This window comes from Eurosta solidaginis, chromosome 3, assembly GCF_040869045.1.
Source record: "Eurosta solidaginis isolate ZX-2024a chromosome 3, ASM4086904v1, whole genome shotgun sequence".
Lineage (NCBI taxonomy): Eukaryota > Metazoa > Arthropoda > Insecta > Diptera > Tephritidae > Eurosta > Eurosta solidaginis.
The window spans coordinates 275,152,088-275,171,264 of NC_090321.1; the positions used below are offsets into that span (position 1 = coordinate 275,152,088).

Sequence of the window (19,177 nt, forward strand, 5' to 3'; positions counted from 1 at the left end):
CTTTTTCATCGTACAGAGATAGGTATTGTAACACTCTTTATATAATGCCAATTTCACATAGAGGATTAATGAAATAGTTAGTCTACATTAAAGCCCCATTTGAACTCAATCTTCCATACAAATTAGAAAGTCTTAATTATATCTTTATTGCTTTATTGAATGCCTAATTGAGTGAAATATCCAGTCGGGTTTGCTTCGAATTTTATTGTCAATGTAACTAATGACAACCAAAAATAAATTATTTTCAATAATTTATGAAAAATAGAACAACACGAAAAAATTCAAAATTTATTTTCGCTGCATTTGCTGCAAAAGATAATATGGCTTTTTCGAAAATGGGCAAATGGTTATTTTTTAAGGCTGCTGACAGATGTTCGCTTAATGAAGCAAAAGGCCCTGTATGAAAAGGAAACTTAATTAATAATTAAAATTGTGTCTCGATTAAGTTTCCGCGTGAAAACGGTATAAAATTATTATAAAATACTTATGACGCAATATAGGGTACTGTAAGTAGTCGGAGTGTGAACTCGTCTTCTTGTACAGCTTGAAGGACGCAATTTTTGTTTTCTAAAGATTTCAGCTCTTTTGTGAACCATATTTGAACTAGTTCAGTGGAAGCACGTTTACGCTTAGGTACGTGTCTTATAAGAATAGCGTGAATCATGGTATTGAAGTCGTTTTTGTCAATATCAGCACATAAGTTGGGCCAAACTACTGTAGCTAAAATTTGGTTAAGTTTATTAAAATTAGCGTTCGCGAATTCAAATCTAAAACTAGAGTCGTATTCTGTGGTAATGCAACTCCCAGAACTTTTTTCCAATTCGTAAACTATTTCCAGGGAAGGATGGTAATGGTATGAGCTTTATCGAATAAAGTCAAACGACCCATTCTGCAGTATGTCACTGTTCATGCGAAGTTGCAGAATTGGCAAGCAAATTGGTATGTATGGGTATACACGCGCTGCATTCAAATTTGTCACGGGCAATTCATTTCAATTTATTTGCGATTTTTTTTTTTTTAATTCATTATAGCTAAGTCATGGACAAATTCTTTGTTATGAATAGTTGATGCACTTAATGATCTGCAGACTTGCCCAACTTTTTGATAATTATAAAAGAAAAATAAATATGTATATAACAAAAAAATTCTCAGCTGCATGGCATCGTTTTGAAATTCATAGAAACTATTGTTTAAAATATTTTGTGTCATATGCGCTGATTACCACATTCAATTAACATACATTACATTTGGAAATACTTACATTACATACATACAATATTGAATGCATTAGCGCATTTGTATGTGTAATTCTGAGCATATTTATTACCAGATGTTGAACTGATGTCACTCGAGATCATCAAACACTAAATTATCTTGATTTTACACTTATCTATTTATACTCATATCTTTACATACTAGCATACATTTATGCAAAGGTATTTATACATACATAGGTAGAAATTAATTGACATTGTTCACATTCAATTAGACTTATTCCAATAACATGCCGCAATTAAATTTAATAAAATCACAAAACAGTGCGGCTAAAGTCGCAGTACATTATTTTTAATTGACTCATCCATAAAGTGTAAAATGGCGCAAGAATATTGACTTATACACGGTTGAAAATTTTGGTTTAAATTTTTAACTTTTTGGTCAACATATAGGACTAAACTTATATTAGTTTTAACCCTTTCGAACCTGTTGGTACACCGTATGTACCACTAAATGTGTATATTGGACTAAATCCTCAAAATCACACTCAAACTGAATAAAAAATGTACCAAAGCAGGCTTTTTAGTTTGTCTAAAGGTACATATAAAAACGAAATCATTTTCTACTGTGCAGTATGCTCAGTTTTGAGTTAAATAGTGAAAGATTCGGACACGTGTTTGGTTTTTGAATAATAATCTTTAAAAAAAGTTGTAACTGCCAAACAAATTATTTTTATGGAAGATATTTATTTTATTTACAAGCATTAGCATATTAGTGAAACATTTACATGGATTTGCTTGAGTTTGTGGAGTTTCAGTGAGCTGGTACTTATATGTACCAGTAGTATTTTATACTGGTACATATGCGTACCAACAGTGCCTCTCTTCAAAAAAAAAAAGCATTCTCTCGTCTTTCTTTTATAAACAAATACCATCTCGAAAAACTGAGCTCAGACAAAATTTCCGAGCTGCTGATTGATGAAATACTTGATTCAGATGACGATGATACAGGCCCTTATTTTTTAAACGGAAATGATGATAATTATTTGCCAAAATTGGGTTCGCACGGCGAAGAATCTGGTTCGCCTTCATCGTCCAATAGTGAGCTATCAGATTATAGCACCGAACAAATTTGTGGGATCCAATTTAGCACAAGACGATAATGAGAATTACATCACAACAAACTTTACGTTATAGTCATCTATTTGAGAAAATTCCATACCTATATATATTATAAGTGATTACCGTGGACGTAATATAAGTCCGGAAATTCCTCTAAATTCTTTGCCCTTTCAAAATTTTTCAAAAGATGTTTCCTCGAAGCCTGTGCATGTATATCGCACAAATGTACAAATGGCCCCATTTCTGAGTTTTAAACCGCAAAAAAAAGTTCAAATATAGTAAAGACTGATACAAATTATGCTGTGCTCTATGTTCGTTATATCTTATAACAAGCTTCCGACTTATAAAACATTATTTGTTAAAACATTCTTCAATAAGTAATGCTATTATCAAGACTGTAATATCTCGTGACCGCTATACATTTTTTGGCATCAAAATTATATTTTGCATTTTCCCAGAAACCCACTGATTGCAGTAAAACTTATTACATCGACGATGTTGTGAAGTATTTGAAAATTATATTTCGAAAATACCGTCAGGATAAGGTTAGGCAGAGAAGAGAGGAGTCAATGGCAAATTTTAAAGGAAGATCATACTGAAAACAATATACGCCACTCAAATCAGTAAAACGTGGAATAAAAATGTGGCTGCGATGTGACTCTGAGACGTGATACATATATGATTTCAATATTTACAACGGAAAAGAATAAAATCAATACGATGGAACTTTAGGCGAACGTGTGGTTAAAGCTTTAGTTAGTACAATTAAAGAAAAATAGAAAAAACTTAACACCAACAAACGAAAAATGGGAAAGAAATGAGTACTCGTTCAGGGTCAGCACATCTGGTCATTAATATCAGGTATTAAAGGTATTAAAACTGCAGCCGTACGCGGATCCCAATCACCAAGCCGTTTATCTCAACAAAAAAAGGGAGCTGGGCAACGTATCCTTGCATTTTTACCAATTCCTATTGAGACTCGAAGACGTTGCGCAAAACAAATTTTACAGCAATGTGATATATCAATGTGATATAGATGTGCTTCGCAAAATATCATACTCAAAAATAAATTAGATTCATACATAATTTTCGAAATTTAAGAATTGTGTGTTTACTTTTTAAACATTTTTCTTGGAAGTAATATACTTTTTTGTAAAACTTTTATTTTTTCCAATAAATGATTATCTATCAGTATGAAATTTTTTTATTATTACTGTACGTTGAGGACTGCTGGTACAAATGTTGTTCCACACAATAGTACTAGTGGTACAATGTTGTACCAGTGCCCCCCAGCTCCCCCCCCCCCCCCCCCCCCCAAACATAAAAATTTGACATTTTTGAATGCAAATAATCTAATTATCTGTATCTTAATTACTTGAAACTAATTAAATTATATTTACTTAACAGGCTGAATGCCGGTTCGAAAGGGTTAATCGCAGACCTTTCCAGTTTAAAAAGAAACGAGCTCATATTACTGGTTTTGAATTGAAACATTTTGGTTTAAATTTTCGTTCAGAGAGTCTACGTTTTTCTAACCAAGGAACACTAATATTAAAAGATTTCGGTTTAGATTCAATACATAATTGTTTAAACGTGAAACCAAAAATTACTGGAACGAAAACATTGCTTCTTGCTTTTTAAACCCTTGACTGTATATTTTAAACCATCAAAAACTAGTATCAAAACCTTGCAGTCTAAATTTTAGAGCAAAAATTTTCCATATTTTAAACCGCAGAATCTGCAGTTAAAACTTTTCGGTTAAATTTTATGTGTACAGAAAACCCAAATTGTTAATTTGGAATATCAAAAGATTTAAAAATGTCTTATTTAGAAACTATTTTAATTAAAAATTGTAGTAATTAACTCGAGTTAAGCTCTTTTTATTAAATGCAACAATACTAATATCAAAGCTATTTCCCGCACTGCCAATTTTGAAGCTTCCATTTTCTTGTCTTTTTATAACAGTCTATTCTTCAAAATAGGGATCTGCAACGGCGAGCAAGAAAGAGGAACAGTGTTGGGTTGAACCGGTAATAAAGACAATATTGAATGTGTCCATAGTATTACCAGAATTCGTTTGACCACCAAACGATAGACCCCAATTCAAGTTTCAGGACATATGTTATAGAATAACCCCGGTCTCTTGGCAGATACTATAAGTTTTCCAAGATATAGCTTCACTGCTAGCGAGCGCAGGACACGTGCACAGAAAGTGCTCAACCGTTTCTTACTGCAGCTCACACTTCCCACACCTGCTGCTACTGACGAGACCCAGCTTGTAAGCGTGTTACGTCAGAAGGCAGTGTCCCGTTAGTATAGCCATCGTGAGCCTTAAGTCGTCTCTCTTCAGAGATATGAGCCACTGTGTGAGTCTAATATCGTAGGATTTGCACATGATATTGAAAATTTTGCAGCCCCGCACTTTTGTTCGCGCCTTTCCTGCTAGATGTATCATATGCAGTTCCTGTCTTCTTTTAGTTTCTCCTAAACGGATTGGGAAGTCTGTTCGAGCGGGGATAAATGAAGCCGGAATTCCTCGTGAATTCCGGAAACGGGGAACCTGTGGGGAGCCGGTTCTTGAAACTCGCGATAATGAAATGGAAAACTTACCAGCTGTGCCTCGCTGTCCAACAACAAACAGATAAGTTAAATATCCAAAGATATGAAGTATATATATATATATATATAATAGCCTGTCGCACAGGCCTTTATTGAAAATATAAAAGGACGAAAATGTACAAATGTATTGGCAAACACTCACCTGATGGATCGCTGGTAAAAGAATAATGGCGAGTCTATCGCTGTTCGTCCCTTTTATAGGCTCCAAGGAACTGATGCCATTTAACGGATCCGTATGATGGAACAAAGTCCAAGAAAGAAAAAAAACGCAACGAGTGCTTGCAGCGAGTCTTCTACCAGCGACCCCTTCAGGTGAGGTTTGTAGTTGATAATGCAGCGAGTGTTGTACCCTCCTTTGCCAACTCATCGGCCCTTTCAGTACCTTCACTCCTTTTATGACCGGGAGACCAGCATATATGTATTGGCGAAGTTTTTCCAATGCTTCTTTGCATTCCAGAATATTTCTTGATGAAGTACTGTGTGACATTATTGCCTTAATAGCCGCCTAACTATCAATATATATATTGACGCAATTGCAGTTTAAGAACGCTTCCTCCAGAATTTCTGCTGCTTTCTTTACGGCCATAATTTTCGCCTGTAAGACGCTGCGGCAATCTGGCAGCCTGTGGGATCGACTTATTCCTGGATCGACGCAGTAAACAGCAGACCCGACCCCTTCCATTAATTTAGAACCATCCGTATATACATATTTAGTATTTTCTGCCATTTATGCACCCTGGCATCAACCATACGGCTCTATTGTGACCCCGAGATCTCTTTCAAAGCTCAGGCATGGGACCATATATTCCGTTTGCCCGATATTAGATGGCACTATATCATCCGAAATCATCCCAAAAAAAAAAATCCAAAATAATCCTGAGATAGCTACGAATTGGGGATAAAAATAGTCCCGAATTGATTCTGACATATTCCTGAACTAATCCCGCATGCAATATGGAAAATATTCCGAAAACAATGCCGAATTAATCCTGAATTGGGTTCAGTCAAATAGTATCTTCATAGTTATTTATTTTTACTTATATGATATGAACTAAAAAATAAATATTATTATAGTTTGCCTTTTATTATAAAAGTCATAACCGTTACGATCTCTGCAATAATGTGCAAACAAATGGGTGGCAATTATGAGTGGCTGCTGCCTCCTCTTTTTGCCGGCTATGACAGCTGCTTTGGTTAGCATAATAAAATGCCCAAATATACATATACCATTTGATGAATCAGAAAAATTACTCACAAAGCTACATGCTGACAGCCCAAAAAAATGTGTACGATGTACTGGGTCAAGTGTTCCCACTAGAAAAACTTGATGTCTACAAAATCCACAAAACTAGTGAAAATATTGTCTCTGTAGGGTGCATCAATTGTGCCAAAGGAGTGACCGAAATATAAACGTATACCGGGATACAGGGTGTAGAGAATTTCCTTTTTTCCTTGCGATATTTTTTTAAATGAATATTTTGAGCACTAAACTTCAATGTACAAAACAAAGATTTGGATGATTCTTATAGTATCCTTTCTGTATTTTCGAAATAAGTTATTAATAAAAAAATTTATGAATTTTTGTAAACATTTGTTTTATGGGTTTCGCATATATTTTGATGTCCCATTGTTCAGATAAGAAGATTTTCGTAATTTGTGCCTCATATTGACAGCTATATGCTTGATATTGCATCGCATGCTTACACATTTAGAAATTTTAAACTTAATTTGAAAACATTCGTCGGTTTAAGCAATTTTTGAAGCCTTTTTGTACTAAGTGGAGACCTCTAAACTTCCTACTGTGTTTTTTAATTTTATTAAATTTCAATTTTAAACATATTTGAACAATAAGGCAAAGTATCTTTTTAATTCAGAGTTAACCTAATATGAGGGGTTCATCATATACATTTTTGACAAATTTTTGAATTTAACTCTGAGTTAGGAAAGTAAATTGAGGTTCCCCAAATTAAATTTTAAACTTGGTTTAAAACAAAACCCAATAGTTGCAAATAAAAGCAAGTAAGGAAGGCTAAGTTCGGGTTTACCCGAACATTACATACTCAGCTGAGAGCTTTGGAGACAAAATAAGGGAAAATCACCATTTAGCAAAATGAACCTAGGGTAACCCTGGAATGTGTTTGTATGACGTGTGTATTAAATGAAAGGTGTTAATGATTATTTAAAACGTAGTAGGCCTTAGTTCTATAGGTGGACGCCTTTTCGAGATATCGCAATAAGGGTGGACCAGGGGTGACTCTAGAATGTGTTTGTACGATATGGGTATCAAATTAAAAGTATTAATGAGGGTTTTAAAAGGGAGTAGCCCTATATATGTGAAGGCGTTTTCGAGATATCGACCAAAATGTGGACCAGGGTGACCTAGAACAACATCTGTCGGGTACCGCTAATTTATTTATATATGTCATTACCACGAACAGTATTCCTGCCAAAATTCCAAGGACTTTTGATTTCGCCCTGCAGAACTTTTCATTTTCTTCTACTTAATATGGTGGGTGTCACACCCATTTTACAAAGTTTTTTCTAAAGTTATATTTTGCGTCAAAAAACCATGTTTCATCTCTTTTTTCATATTTGGTACAGAATTATGGCATTTTTTTCATTTTTCGTAATTTTCGATATCGGAAAAGTGGGCGTGGTCATAGTCGGATTTCGGCCATATTTTATACCAAGATAAAGTCACTTCAGATAAGAACGTGAACTAAGTTTATTTTATTTATTTATTTATTTATTATTACGGTCTTTAAGACCTAGTTTAGGTTAACATAAGAAATTAAACATAACTACTCATGTCACATTTAGTGACGTACAATATAAAAACAAATTTTCTTTGAACTTACTAATATTTTCACAGTCTTTCAAATCAGAAGGTAACTCATTATACATTTTATACCCTAAATATTCAAGAGACCTTTTGGCGAACTCAGTTCTTATTCTAGGCAGTCTTATATTATTGCAATTTCTTGTTCCATAATTGTGGATTTCATGATTATAATGTATTTTACTACTCAGGTAATTCGGTAACATTCCTAACCTAAGTTGGTGTATAAATTTCAATGTGAAATAACTAACTGACTGTTTAATACTAAGCCAGTTTAACCTATTGAGCATTACAATTTTTGGCGTTCTTGGAGGACATTTTAAAATAAATCGCATTGCCTTGTTTTGCTGTATTTGAAGTTTCTTAATATATATATCATTACTTAATAGCAGAATAGTAGGACAATAAATAAAGTGTGGTTCAATAATTGAACGATATACCAATATTTTATGACTTTGACTGATATGTTTACATGTTCTATACATGAAGCCTATTTTCTGTGCAATTTTCCTTTCCAGATAAGTTACATGCTCTCCAAAATTTAGATTATCATCAATCAAAACTCCTAAATACTTAATTTTGTCTACTCTTTGGATTTCCATGTTTTTTACCTTCAGCGTAATATTATTTAAACTATTGTTACTTATGATATTGGTGTTTTTACAAAATATCATGAACTTAGTTTTTTCGACATTTAATTTCAGTTTTCTAAGGCATAACCATTTGTATAGCGAGTCCAGGTCTTCTTGTACTTTCAGCATGGCACATTCTGCATATTTTTCACTTATGATAAGCAATGCATCATCCGCAAATAGATGTATTTTACAATATTTTAAGCATCTTTTGATATCATTGATATACAATGTAAACAATATTGGCGCCAAGACCGAGCCTTGTGGTAAACCAATGTTAACATCCACCACTGATGAAACCTCCTTTCCAATTATCGTTCTCTGTTTTCTGTCACCCAAATAACTCCGGAACCATTCCAAAGCCTTTCCTCTTATACCAATTTTAAACATAACGTCCAATAGCTCAGATCTATCGACAGTTTCAAAAGCCCGTTTTAAATCCAAGAAGACAGACACCGTAAATTTTTTGTCCGCCATGTCTTCTTTCCAATCTGCAATTACCATATTCAACGCTGTTTCACAAGAATGGCTCTTCCTGAATCCCGATTGTTCTGGGATAATCACATTGTGCTTCTCTAAGTATGCCACAAGTTGATCCTTCACCACTGTCTCCATAATTTTTTCATCTGTAGGTAACGTGTTAATTGGACGTAGTTCCTCAGGTTTCATTGTATTTTTTACTTTTTCAACAGGTATTATTGTTGAAATTTTCCAGTAACTAGGTACAATACCGCTGTTTAAGGATTCGTTAATTATGTCTTTGTAGAAATTAGCAGTATATGTCATGGCATCTTTAACGACACCCTCCGATAAAAGCTTGTCGCCGCCATATTTGTTTTTAAGTGATTTTGTGATAATAATAATATCGTCCACTACAATGTCAGTAAATTTAAATGTTTCAAATGGATTACTATGATTTGCGCTTATTTCATCCCCATTTACAATTTCTTCGATGCTATCATTAATTTCAACAATACTTTGTATAAAAAAGTTATTTAGGGCATTAGCTATATCATATTCATTTTCCAGGCATTCACCGTTAATTACAATTTTAGTGATATGTTTTTTAACATCATTAAGCTCGACGAGGTCTTTTAGACACTTCCACATACGTTTCATATCGCCATTGTTATGATTTACTCTATCTTCCATGTATTTCTTTTTTTTATAAATTATGGTTCTTTTATATATTTTCCTAATGACGTTATATTCGTCCCAAAATCCAGTATTTCGAGCAGTTTTATAAGATTCTATTTTTCTTTTATGCAGGTTTGTTAATTCTCGGTCGTACCACTTATTTCTTATCTGTATTTGGGTCCTCTTTATATAAGTCAGTGCTTGCATAGCCACAGTTACAACTTCGTTTAGGGCTTTAGTTTTAGTTTCTACTCCGGAAATTGACATAAAGCTGAAATCGCGTTTAGTTAAGGTATATCATTTTTTGCGCAAGTTATCATGTTAACGGCCGAGCGGAAGGACAGATGGTCGACTGTGTATAAAAACTTGTATAAAAACTGGGCGTGGCTTCAACCGATTTCACCCATTTTCACAGAAAACAGTTATCGTCATAGAATGTATGTCCCTACCCAATTTCACAAGGATTGGTAAATTGTTGTTCGACTAATGGCATTAAAAGTATTCTAGACGAATTAAATGAAAAAGGGCGGAGTTACGTCCATTTTGAAATTTCCTTTTATCTTTGTATTTTGTTGCACCACATCATTACTGGAGTCGAATGTTGACATAATTTACTTTTATACTGTAAAGATACTAAATTTTTTGTTAAAATTATACTTAAAAAATTTTTTTTTTGAAAAGTGGGCGTGTTCGTCATCCAATTTCACAAATTTTTAGTTAGCACACATATAGTAGTGGGAGTAACGTGCCTACCAAATTTCATCATGATATCTTCAACGACTACCAAATTACAGCTTGCAAAACTTTTAAATTACCTTCTTTTAAAAGTGGGCGGTGCCACGCCCATTGTCCAAAATTTTTCTAATTTTATATTTTGCGTCATAAGGTCAACGCACCTACCAAGTTTCATCGCTTTATCCGTCTTTGGTAATGAATTATCGCACTTTTTCGGTTTTTCGAAATTTTCCATATCGAAAAATGGGCGTGGTTGTAGTCCGATTTCGTTCATTTTAAATAAAGATCCAAGATGAGCGCCCAGGAACCTAAGTACCAAATTTCATTAAGATACCTCAAAATTTACTCAAGTATCGGACGGACATGGCTAAATGAATCTCTTTTTCACCCAGATCATTTTGATATATAGAAGTCTATATCTATCTCGATTAGTTTATGCCGTTACGGATTACTGTAATGCGAACAAAGTTAATATACTCTGTGAGCTCTGCTCAGCTGAGTATAATAAAAAACTTGTGGTCGCTTCTGGGTTTGAAGCAAAACGAAAAAGTTGAGTGTTTAAACAACCGATTACGAAGCAGTCGGACAGATTATAATCGCTCACTGAGTTTTTTGCTGGTCTCTAAGATATATATATGCACATAGACATTATTTCGGTTCGTTGATTATGGGTACCATCTGCAATTAACTGCTGGTAACTTTTGATGTGGTTAGTATTATTATTGTTGTTGTTTGTATACGTATTTATTCAATTTTAAAAGCGTCAAAATAGTGCGTATCTTTTCCGGTATTTTTTAACGCAAGCTGATATATTTTTTGAAGTGTCTGGTTTTATGTGTTTGTGTGATTAAATTGGTATGCGTGAATGATTTTGGACAGATTTAACTTTATTTTGTTTAAAATTAGTTAATTCGCAAGTTGTTATATTTGTTTAGCATTAAATGACCTTGTAAGCTCACCATTATTCCCAGCGATTCAGCAGGGCAACCTGAATACGAAAATTTGTTGTCATATATGTATTTATCTACGCTGGTTGAAAAAAGTGAAAGGAAATTTAAGTCAAGAGCCATGATATTATTAGCATTTAAAACTTTCTACAATTCCGAGACCTAAAAGCAATTTTATTGTAACCAACTAAAAAAAGTTCTCCTGGCATTTGAAGTGGCACGTCATAGCTCCAAGTGCCATAATTCAAAAAAAAAAAATTTATATTATGTTACTGTACAAATAAGAAAGAAATAAGATAGTCTCAACTTTTTTTCCTAAAAGTTTCCCCTCAAAAACATGAGATGGCACTTTGGAAACCTTCTCCTGCAAAATTATACTTTTGTTTTTCACAGTTCATTTGCTACTAGCGATCGATTTGCAGACCCGATTTTGGTTTGAAAAAAAACCGGTTTCACCATTGTGCCATTTTTAGTAACTTTTGTCGTTATGTAGCGTTTGCAAAATATATTTTGTAGCATAACATTGACAGCAAGTACTTCGACTCCTCATACACTAAAATACCCACTTTTCTCCCATTGTTAAATGCTTTATAAGATCTTAAGCCGCATTGATAGGGTCAATAGTTCACCGACCTTGGGCTGCAGTCGTTTGAAAAATAAGCTCGATAGAGCCTATTCGCGATATCTATTAGGGCGCTTCCGCAATAACTACTGTGGCCGGTATTTTTATGGATTGAGTAGAGGTAACTTTAATTTCAATATAGCGCCACGCGCTCGTCCGACCATATTTTGCATAGGAATTGTGTTTACAACACATCGCCTTATAACTTTTTTGTCAGAACAATGCCATTCTAACTTTCGTGTTGGCGAAATTTTGACTCTATCGGCAGGGATTAAGGTATAGGGTTCCTCATCTCCTACAGTATTCCTCTTGTTTTAGAACCATCCGCTAACCGCCGAATCTTCTGGTGGAATTTTTGGTAATAATAATATCAGTATTAGCAGCGTTGTATGCCATTTTGCACATCCGACCTGCAGACCTAATGACAAAAATTATAGCGCTAGCAACCGCAACAATTATTAAGGCCTCGGGCAGCTTGAATAATTGAGAGGCACGATAACCTCCGAAGAGATATTAGGTCGAGCTTCTCTTCCAATTTTCTTCGTGCTCCTTTTAATTTTTCCAACAAATTGGTGGGCGGGACCTATATGTTTTATGTCGACACGGAACAGCATTTTTATTGGATTTTAATTGAGAAACTTTTCATGGAAGAAATATACTCGAAGTGTTTTTTTTTTTTTTTGTTTGTCAAATCTCTGCAGTGGCAGTAGGCAGTATGGCGCCATTAAATAAAGGACGAACGGACTCATGGTTCCGTGCCTGAATTTCCAAAGAGATCTGGTGCACATGCATGACCGTGGTTCCAAATAAAGAGAAGGGATCGAGTCTGCTGTTTACTGTGTCCATCCAGCAATAAGATTATTGCAGAATGCTTCAGGCGAAAACTGTTGCCGTGATAGTGGCAGATAAAATTCTGGAAATAAATTTATTCAGTTGTTTACCAAGAAATGTCCTGGATCCCTGGTCATAAGGGAATTGGCAAAGGAAGGTGTAGCGCTCGATGAATCGACTGTAGGTGTCCCAACCAGTTTGGGAGAAATCAAAAGGAGACAAGAATTGCATATGACATACCAAACAGGAAAGGCGTGCACAGAAGCGCAGGGCTGCAAAATTTTAGAGATTATGTGCAAATCCTATGACGTTAGACTGGAAAAATTGCTCATATCTCTAAACATATAATACTTAAGTCTCACTAACTGGGCACAGCAATCTGGAGTCACATGCTTATAAGGTAGGCCTCGTTAGTAAGGGCAGATGTAGGAAGTGCGATTTGCAGGAAGACACGGTTGAGCACGTATGGTATTACTGTCCTGCGCTCGCTAGTACAAGACGCGGCAGAGTTGCCAATTAGGCTTAGTTCAATAAAACTTCTGGTATGTGCCAAGAGGATGGGGCTATTAAATAAAAAAAGTCCTGGTACCCAATTGTGGATTTCCATTTGGTTGTCAAGCAAGTTATGTTAACACTATGGACACATTCAACCTAACCTAACCTTTCGGGCGGCCACCGTGGTGTGATGGTAGCGTGCTCCGCCTATCACACCGTACGCCCTGGGTTCAACTCCCGGGCAAAGCAACATCAAAATTTTAGAAATAAGATTTTTCAATTAGAAGAAAATTTTTCTAAGCGGGGTCGCCCCTCGGCAGTGTTTGGCAAGCACTCCGGGTGTATTTCTGCCATGAAAAGCTCTCAGTGAAAACTCATCTGCCTTGCAGATGCCGTTCGGAGTCGCCATAAAACATGTAGGTCCCGTCCGGCCAATTTGTAGGGAAAATCAAGAGGAGCACGACGCAAATTGGAAGAGAAGCTCGGCCTTAGATCTCTTCGGAGGTTATCGCACCTTACATTTATTTTTTTTTAACCTTTCGGCTCTTTTCACTTTCGCGTCACACTGGGCGTTGGGCATCCGTACTATAAATGACCCTATGAGCAGCGTACATATAACCGAGGCAATGCGATATTCCTCATCGCACGAGTTGTTTTTCATGGTACGCAGCGGCGGTAAATCGGCATGTCGGAAATTGCTCCCCATAATCAGTAGCTATCTTTTTCGTAAACTTTTTTCAGAGATCCAGGCCCATGCGGGTCTTGGCTAGACCAAGGTCCAAGACGATTAAGTAGCTTTGTTGAAGTACTTCTTTATGCTGAAATGAAGCTGCGAAGTCAGTCAATCACGATGTTATTAAGTTAAGACTAACTTTTTCTGAGGCTACGTTACTTAAAAACCAATTAGTATAGTAAAAATATATTTAGGTCGTGCAACGTTGGAATTTGGTCTTCATATAGCTCGTAATTCATAAAGTCGACTTTTTATCTAAGGTAGATTTAACCAGACCGCAGATTCGAATTCCTCACGGCTAACGAGTGTGACTATTATATATATTTATTTATTGTGTGCCGGTGTCAATAAAGTATCAATTCTATCGCGAATTAAATACACTCGTATTTTTAGTTACAAGCAATTTACATCGATTTACCCTGTAGCCACTCCTAAATACACCACTGTTCTCTACTCTTCATCTGAGATAGGCATTTTCTCAGTGTCATAGTTTTAAGTTAAACTCCCCATCTTGCATATGATATTAAATGTTTTATTTTCTATTAATAGGCAACTTTCATTGCTTTTATTTTTAGGTCGACGAGCAATCCCTCGCGGATCACTTGGAGGATCATGAAAAAGAAATAATTTTTGGAAAAGCAAATGCGGGTAGGTCTAATTAGGGCTTTAACACGCTTATATTAGCTTAATTTTTATACTCAGTTGAGCAGAGCTCACAGAGTATATTAAGTTTGATTGGATAACGGTTGGTTGTACGGGTATAAAGGAATCGAGATAGATATAGACTTCCATATATCAAAATCATCAGGATCGAATAAAATTTGAATTTGAGCCATGTCCGTCCGTCCGTCCGTTCGCTAACACGATAACTTGAGTAAATTTTGAGGTATCTTGATGAAATTTGGTATGTAGGCTCCTGAGCACTCATCTCAGCTCACTATTTAAAATGAACGATATCGGACTATAACCACGCCCACTTTTTCGATATCGGAAATTTCGAAAAACAGAAAAAGTGCGATAATTCATTACCAAAGACAGATAAAGCGATGAAACTTGGTAGGTGAACTTATGACACAGAATAGAAAATTAGTAAAATTTTGGACAACGGGCGTGGCACCGCCCACTTTTAAAAGAAGGTAATTTAAAAATTTTGCAAGCTGTAATTTGGCAGTCGTTGAAGATATCATGATGAAATTTGGCAGGAACGTTACTCCTATTACTATATGTACGCTTAATAAAAATTAGCAAAATCGGAGAAGGACCACGCCCACTTTTAAAAAAAATTTTTTTTAAAGTAAAATTTTAACAAAATATTTAATATCGATACAGTATATAAGTAAATTATGTCAATATTCAACTCCAGTAATGATATGGTGCAACAAAATACAAAAATAACAGAAAATTTCAAAATGGGCGTGGCTCCGCACTTTTTCATTTAATTTGTCTAGGATATTTTCAATGCCATAATTCGAACAAGAATTTACCAATCCTTTTGAAATTTGGTAGGGGCATAGATTTTATGACGCTTACTGTTTTCTGTGAAAATGGGCGAAATCTGTTGAAGCCACGCCCAGTTTTTATACACAGTCCTTCGTCTCTCCTTCCGCATGGCCGTTAACACGATAACTTGAGCAAAAATCGACATATCTTTACTGAACTTAGTTCACGTACTTATCTAAACTCACTTTATCTTGGTATAAAAAATGACCACGCCCACTTTTTCGATATCGAAAATTACGAAAAAATAAAAAAATGCCATAATTCTATACCAAATACGAAAGAAGGTATGAAACATGGTAATTGGATTGGTTCATTGACGCGAAATATAACCTTAGAAAAAACTTTGTAAAATGGTTGCGACACCTACCATATTAAGTAGAAGAAAATGAAAAAGTTCTGCAGGGCGAAATAAAAAACGCTTGAAATCTTGGCAGGTATAACATATATAAATAAATTAGCGGTATCCAACAGATGATGTTCTGGGTCACCCTGGTCCACATTTTCGTCGATATCTGGAAAACGCCTTCACATATACAACAACCACCACTCCGTTTTAAAACTCTCATTAATACCTTTAATTTGATACCCATATTGTACAAACTCATTCTAGAGTCACCCCTCGTCCACCTTTATGGCGATATCTCGAAAAGGTGACCACCTATACTACTACCACCACTCCCTTTTAAAACTCTCATTAATACCTTTAATTTGATACCCATATCGTACAAACACATTCTAGAGTCACCCCTGGTCTACCTTTATGGCGATATCTCGAAACGGCGTCCACCTATGGAACTAAGGATTACTTACTTACTACTTGATTGGCGCTTAACCATCTAAACGGTTATGGCCGTCCAACAAGGCGCGCCAGTCGCTCCTTCGCTCCACGAACCGGCGCCAATTGGTCACACCAAGGGAGTTTAAATCGTTTTCCACCTGGTCCTTCCAACGGAGTGGGGGCCGCCCTCTACCTCTGCTTCCATAGGCGGGTTCTGATAGAAACACTTTCTTGGCCGGAGCATCATCATTCATTCGCATAACATGGCCTAGCCAGCGCAGCCGCTGCGTTTTAATTCGCTGGACTATGTTGATGTCTGCGTATAGCTCGTACAGCTCATCATTAAATCTTCTTCGGAACTTGCCATCGCCAACGCGTAGAGGTCCATAAATCTTTCGAAGAACTTTTCTCTCGAACACTCCCAAAGCCGCTTCATCTGCTGTCGTCATGGTCCATGCTTCTGCCCCATATAGCAGGATGGGTACGATAAGTGACTTGTAGAGTATGATTTTCGTTCGCCGAGAGAGGACTTTACTTTTCAATTGCCTACTTAGCCCAAAGTAGCAAAGTAGCAAGTTCGCTGGATTTCAGTGCTGACATGTTGATGCTGGTTCCCAAATAAACGAAGTATTTTACTATTTCGAAAATATGGCTGCAAACAGTAGCGTGGTTGCCAAGGCGCGTATGCGCTGACTCTTTGCTGGATGACAGCAGGTACTTCGTTTTGTCCTCATTCACTATCATTAGGCCGATGATATCAATGTCATCAGCATATGCCAGTAATTGCACGCGGAACTAAGGATTACTCCCTTTTAAAATACTCATTAATACCTTTCGTTTGATGACCATATCGTGCACACACATTCTAGAGTCAACCCTGATCCACCTTTATGGTAATATCCCTAAATGGCGTCCACCTCTAGAACTATGGCCCACTTCCTCATAAAATACTCTTTAATGCCATTCATTTGATACACATGTCATACAAACACATTCCAGGGTTACCCTCGGTTCATTTTCCTACATGGTTATTTTCCCTTATGTTGTCACCATAGCTCTCAACTGAGTATGTAATGTTCGGTTACACCCGAACTTAACCTTCCTTACTTGTTATGTTTATATTAATGCAACTCGGACGTCAAATAATATCAACAATGTTACGTATACGCACCGGTACCCGTTCTTTTATTCTTAACTTTACTTTCACTCTCCCTCTTGGTCTCATTACTTTTCCCACTTACCACCATCTTACTCTACTTTTTTTCTATTGCCTCTGTTTTCTCATAAATTTTCTGTCATGTTCTCATTTGTGTGTGAGCTATATCGATTTTTACTCTTTTCCGCTCATTACATTGCTAAAGTGCTAAGAAATTAGCGAAATAGTACCAAAAGTTTTCCCTTCCTACTACTTTAAAATTCATGACCGGATTATGAGGGTAGTCAAAGTTTTGTTGTTGTACTGCTGAGATCACCTGCCTAGTATTATTGCGTCATGGGTCATACATGTATATACACAGAGATACGTGTGCAAACTAAATTATGGTGACACATAGACCTCATCGTAGTTTACACTTAAGATTATGAATTTTAATCCATTGAATAATTGGTAGCGACTTCAAGTATATACTTACTACTCGTTCAGCTGCTAAAGGCGGAGCTCTTAAGCTGAAAGAAACCTATTTTAGACAGATAGATACACAGATATTATTCAGTTTACAAATGCATGTGTGTAAACAACAGACACACCCCTTCTTGTAAAACCATTAACATTTCTAGCGTTGATCACATTCGTTTATATATGTTAATAATTACATACCAAATTACATACCAAAATTGATATGAATGTTTGCAGGGCGTCCACTTAAATTGGTGCATTTGCAACATATAACAGATGCCAATGCAAATGACGGTGGACATTTTTCATCAACGACACAAATACAATATGAGGAGCAGCAAAAACAAGCACACAAATCATCACATCGTGTCAAACGTTCTGACGCCAGCAGCGCCGTCAATGCGCAAAGTCAAATCGGCGCCACCCAACCACAGGCGCATGCGCACATTGCAAGTAAAAATGAGGAGGTGGTCTCAGTTCAAATAAAAGGTAAGGCAAATTACATACTCTTTTTATACTCAGTTGAGCAGAGCTCATAGAGTATATTAACTTTGATTGGATAACGGTTGGTTGTACAGGTATAAAGGAATCGAGATAGATATAGACTTCCATATATCAAAATCATCAGGATCGAATAAAATTTGAATTTGAGCCATGTCCGTCCGTCCGTCTGCCCGTTAACACGATAACTTGAGTAAATTTTGAGGTATCTTGATGAAATTTGGTATGTAGGTTCCTAAGCACTCATCTCAGATCGCTATTTAAAATGAACAATATCGGACTATAACCACGCCCACTTTTTCGATATCGAAAAACAGAAAAAAATGCGATAATTCATTACCAAAGACGGACAAAGCGATGAAACTTGGTAGGTGTATTGAACTTATGACGCAGAATAGAAAATTAGTAAAATTTTGGACAATGGGCGTGGCACCACCTACTTTTAAATGAAGGTAATTTTAAATTTCTGCAAGCTGTAATTTGGCAGTCGTTGAAGATATCATGATGAAATTTGGCAGGAACGTTACTCCTATTACTATATGTATGCTTAATAAAAATTAGCAAAATCGGAGAACGACCACGCCCACTTAAAAAAAAAAGATTTTTTTAAAGTCAAATTTTAACAAAAAATTTAATATCTTTACAGTATATAAGTAAATTATATCAACATTCAACTCCAGTAATGATATGGTGCAACAAAATACAAAAATAGAAGAAAATTTCAAAATGGGCGTGGCTCCGCCCTTTTTAATTTAATTTGTCTAGGATATTTTTAATGCCATAAGTCGAACAAAAATTTACCAATCCTTGTGAAATTTGGTAGGGGCTTAGACTCTTGGACGATAATATATTTTTAT

The 19,177-nt window shown here is 35.8% G+C and overlaps 1 protein-coding gene across 3 annotated transcripts in view; it reads left to right on the forward strand.

The window, feature by feature from the left end:
* Window positions 1-19,177, forward strand: part of stl (stall) — an 88,982-nt gene that overhangs the window by 34,530 nt on the left and 35,275 nt on the right. For all 3 annotated transcript variants that reach the window (XM_067776558.1, XM_067776559.1, XM_067776560.1), the window contains exons 3-4: window positions 14,502-14,574; window positions 18,057-18,308. In XM_067776558.1, the coding sequence (XP_067632659.1) occupies window positions 14,502-14,574; window positions 18,057-18,308 (325 nt within the window). The remainder of the gene's footprint in view (window positions 1-14,501; window positions 14,575-18,056; window positions 18,309-19,177) is intronic.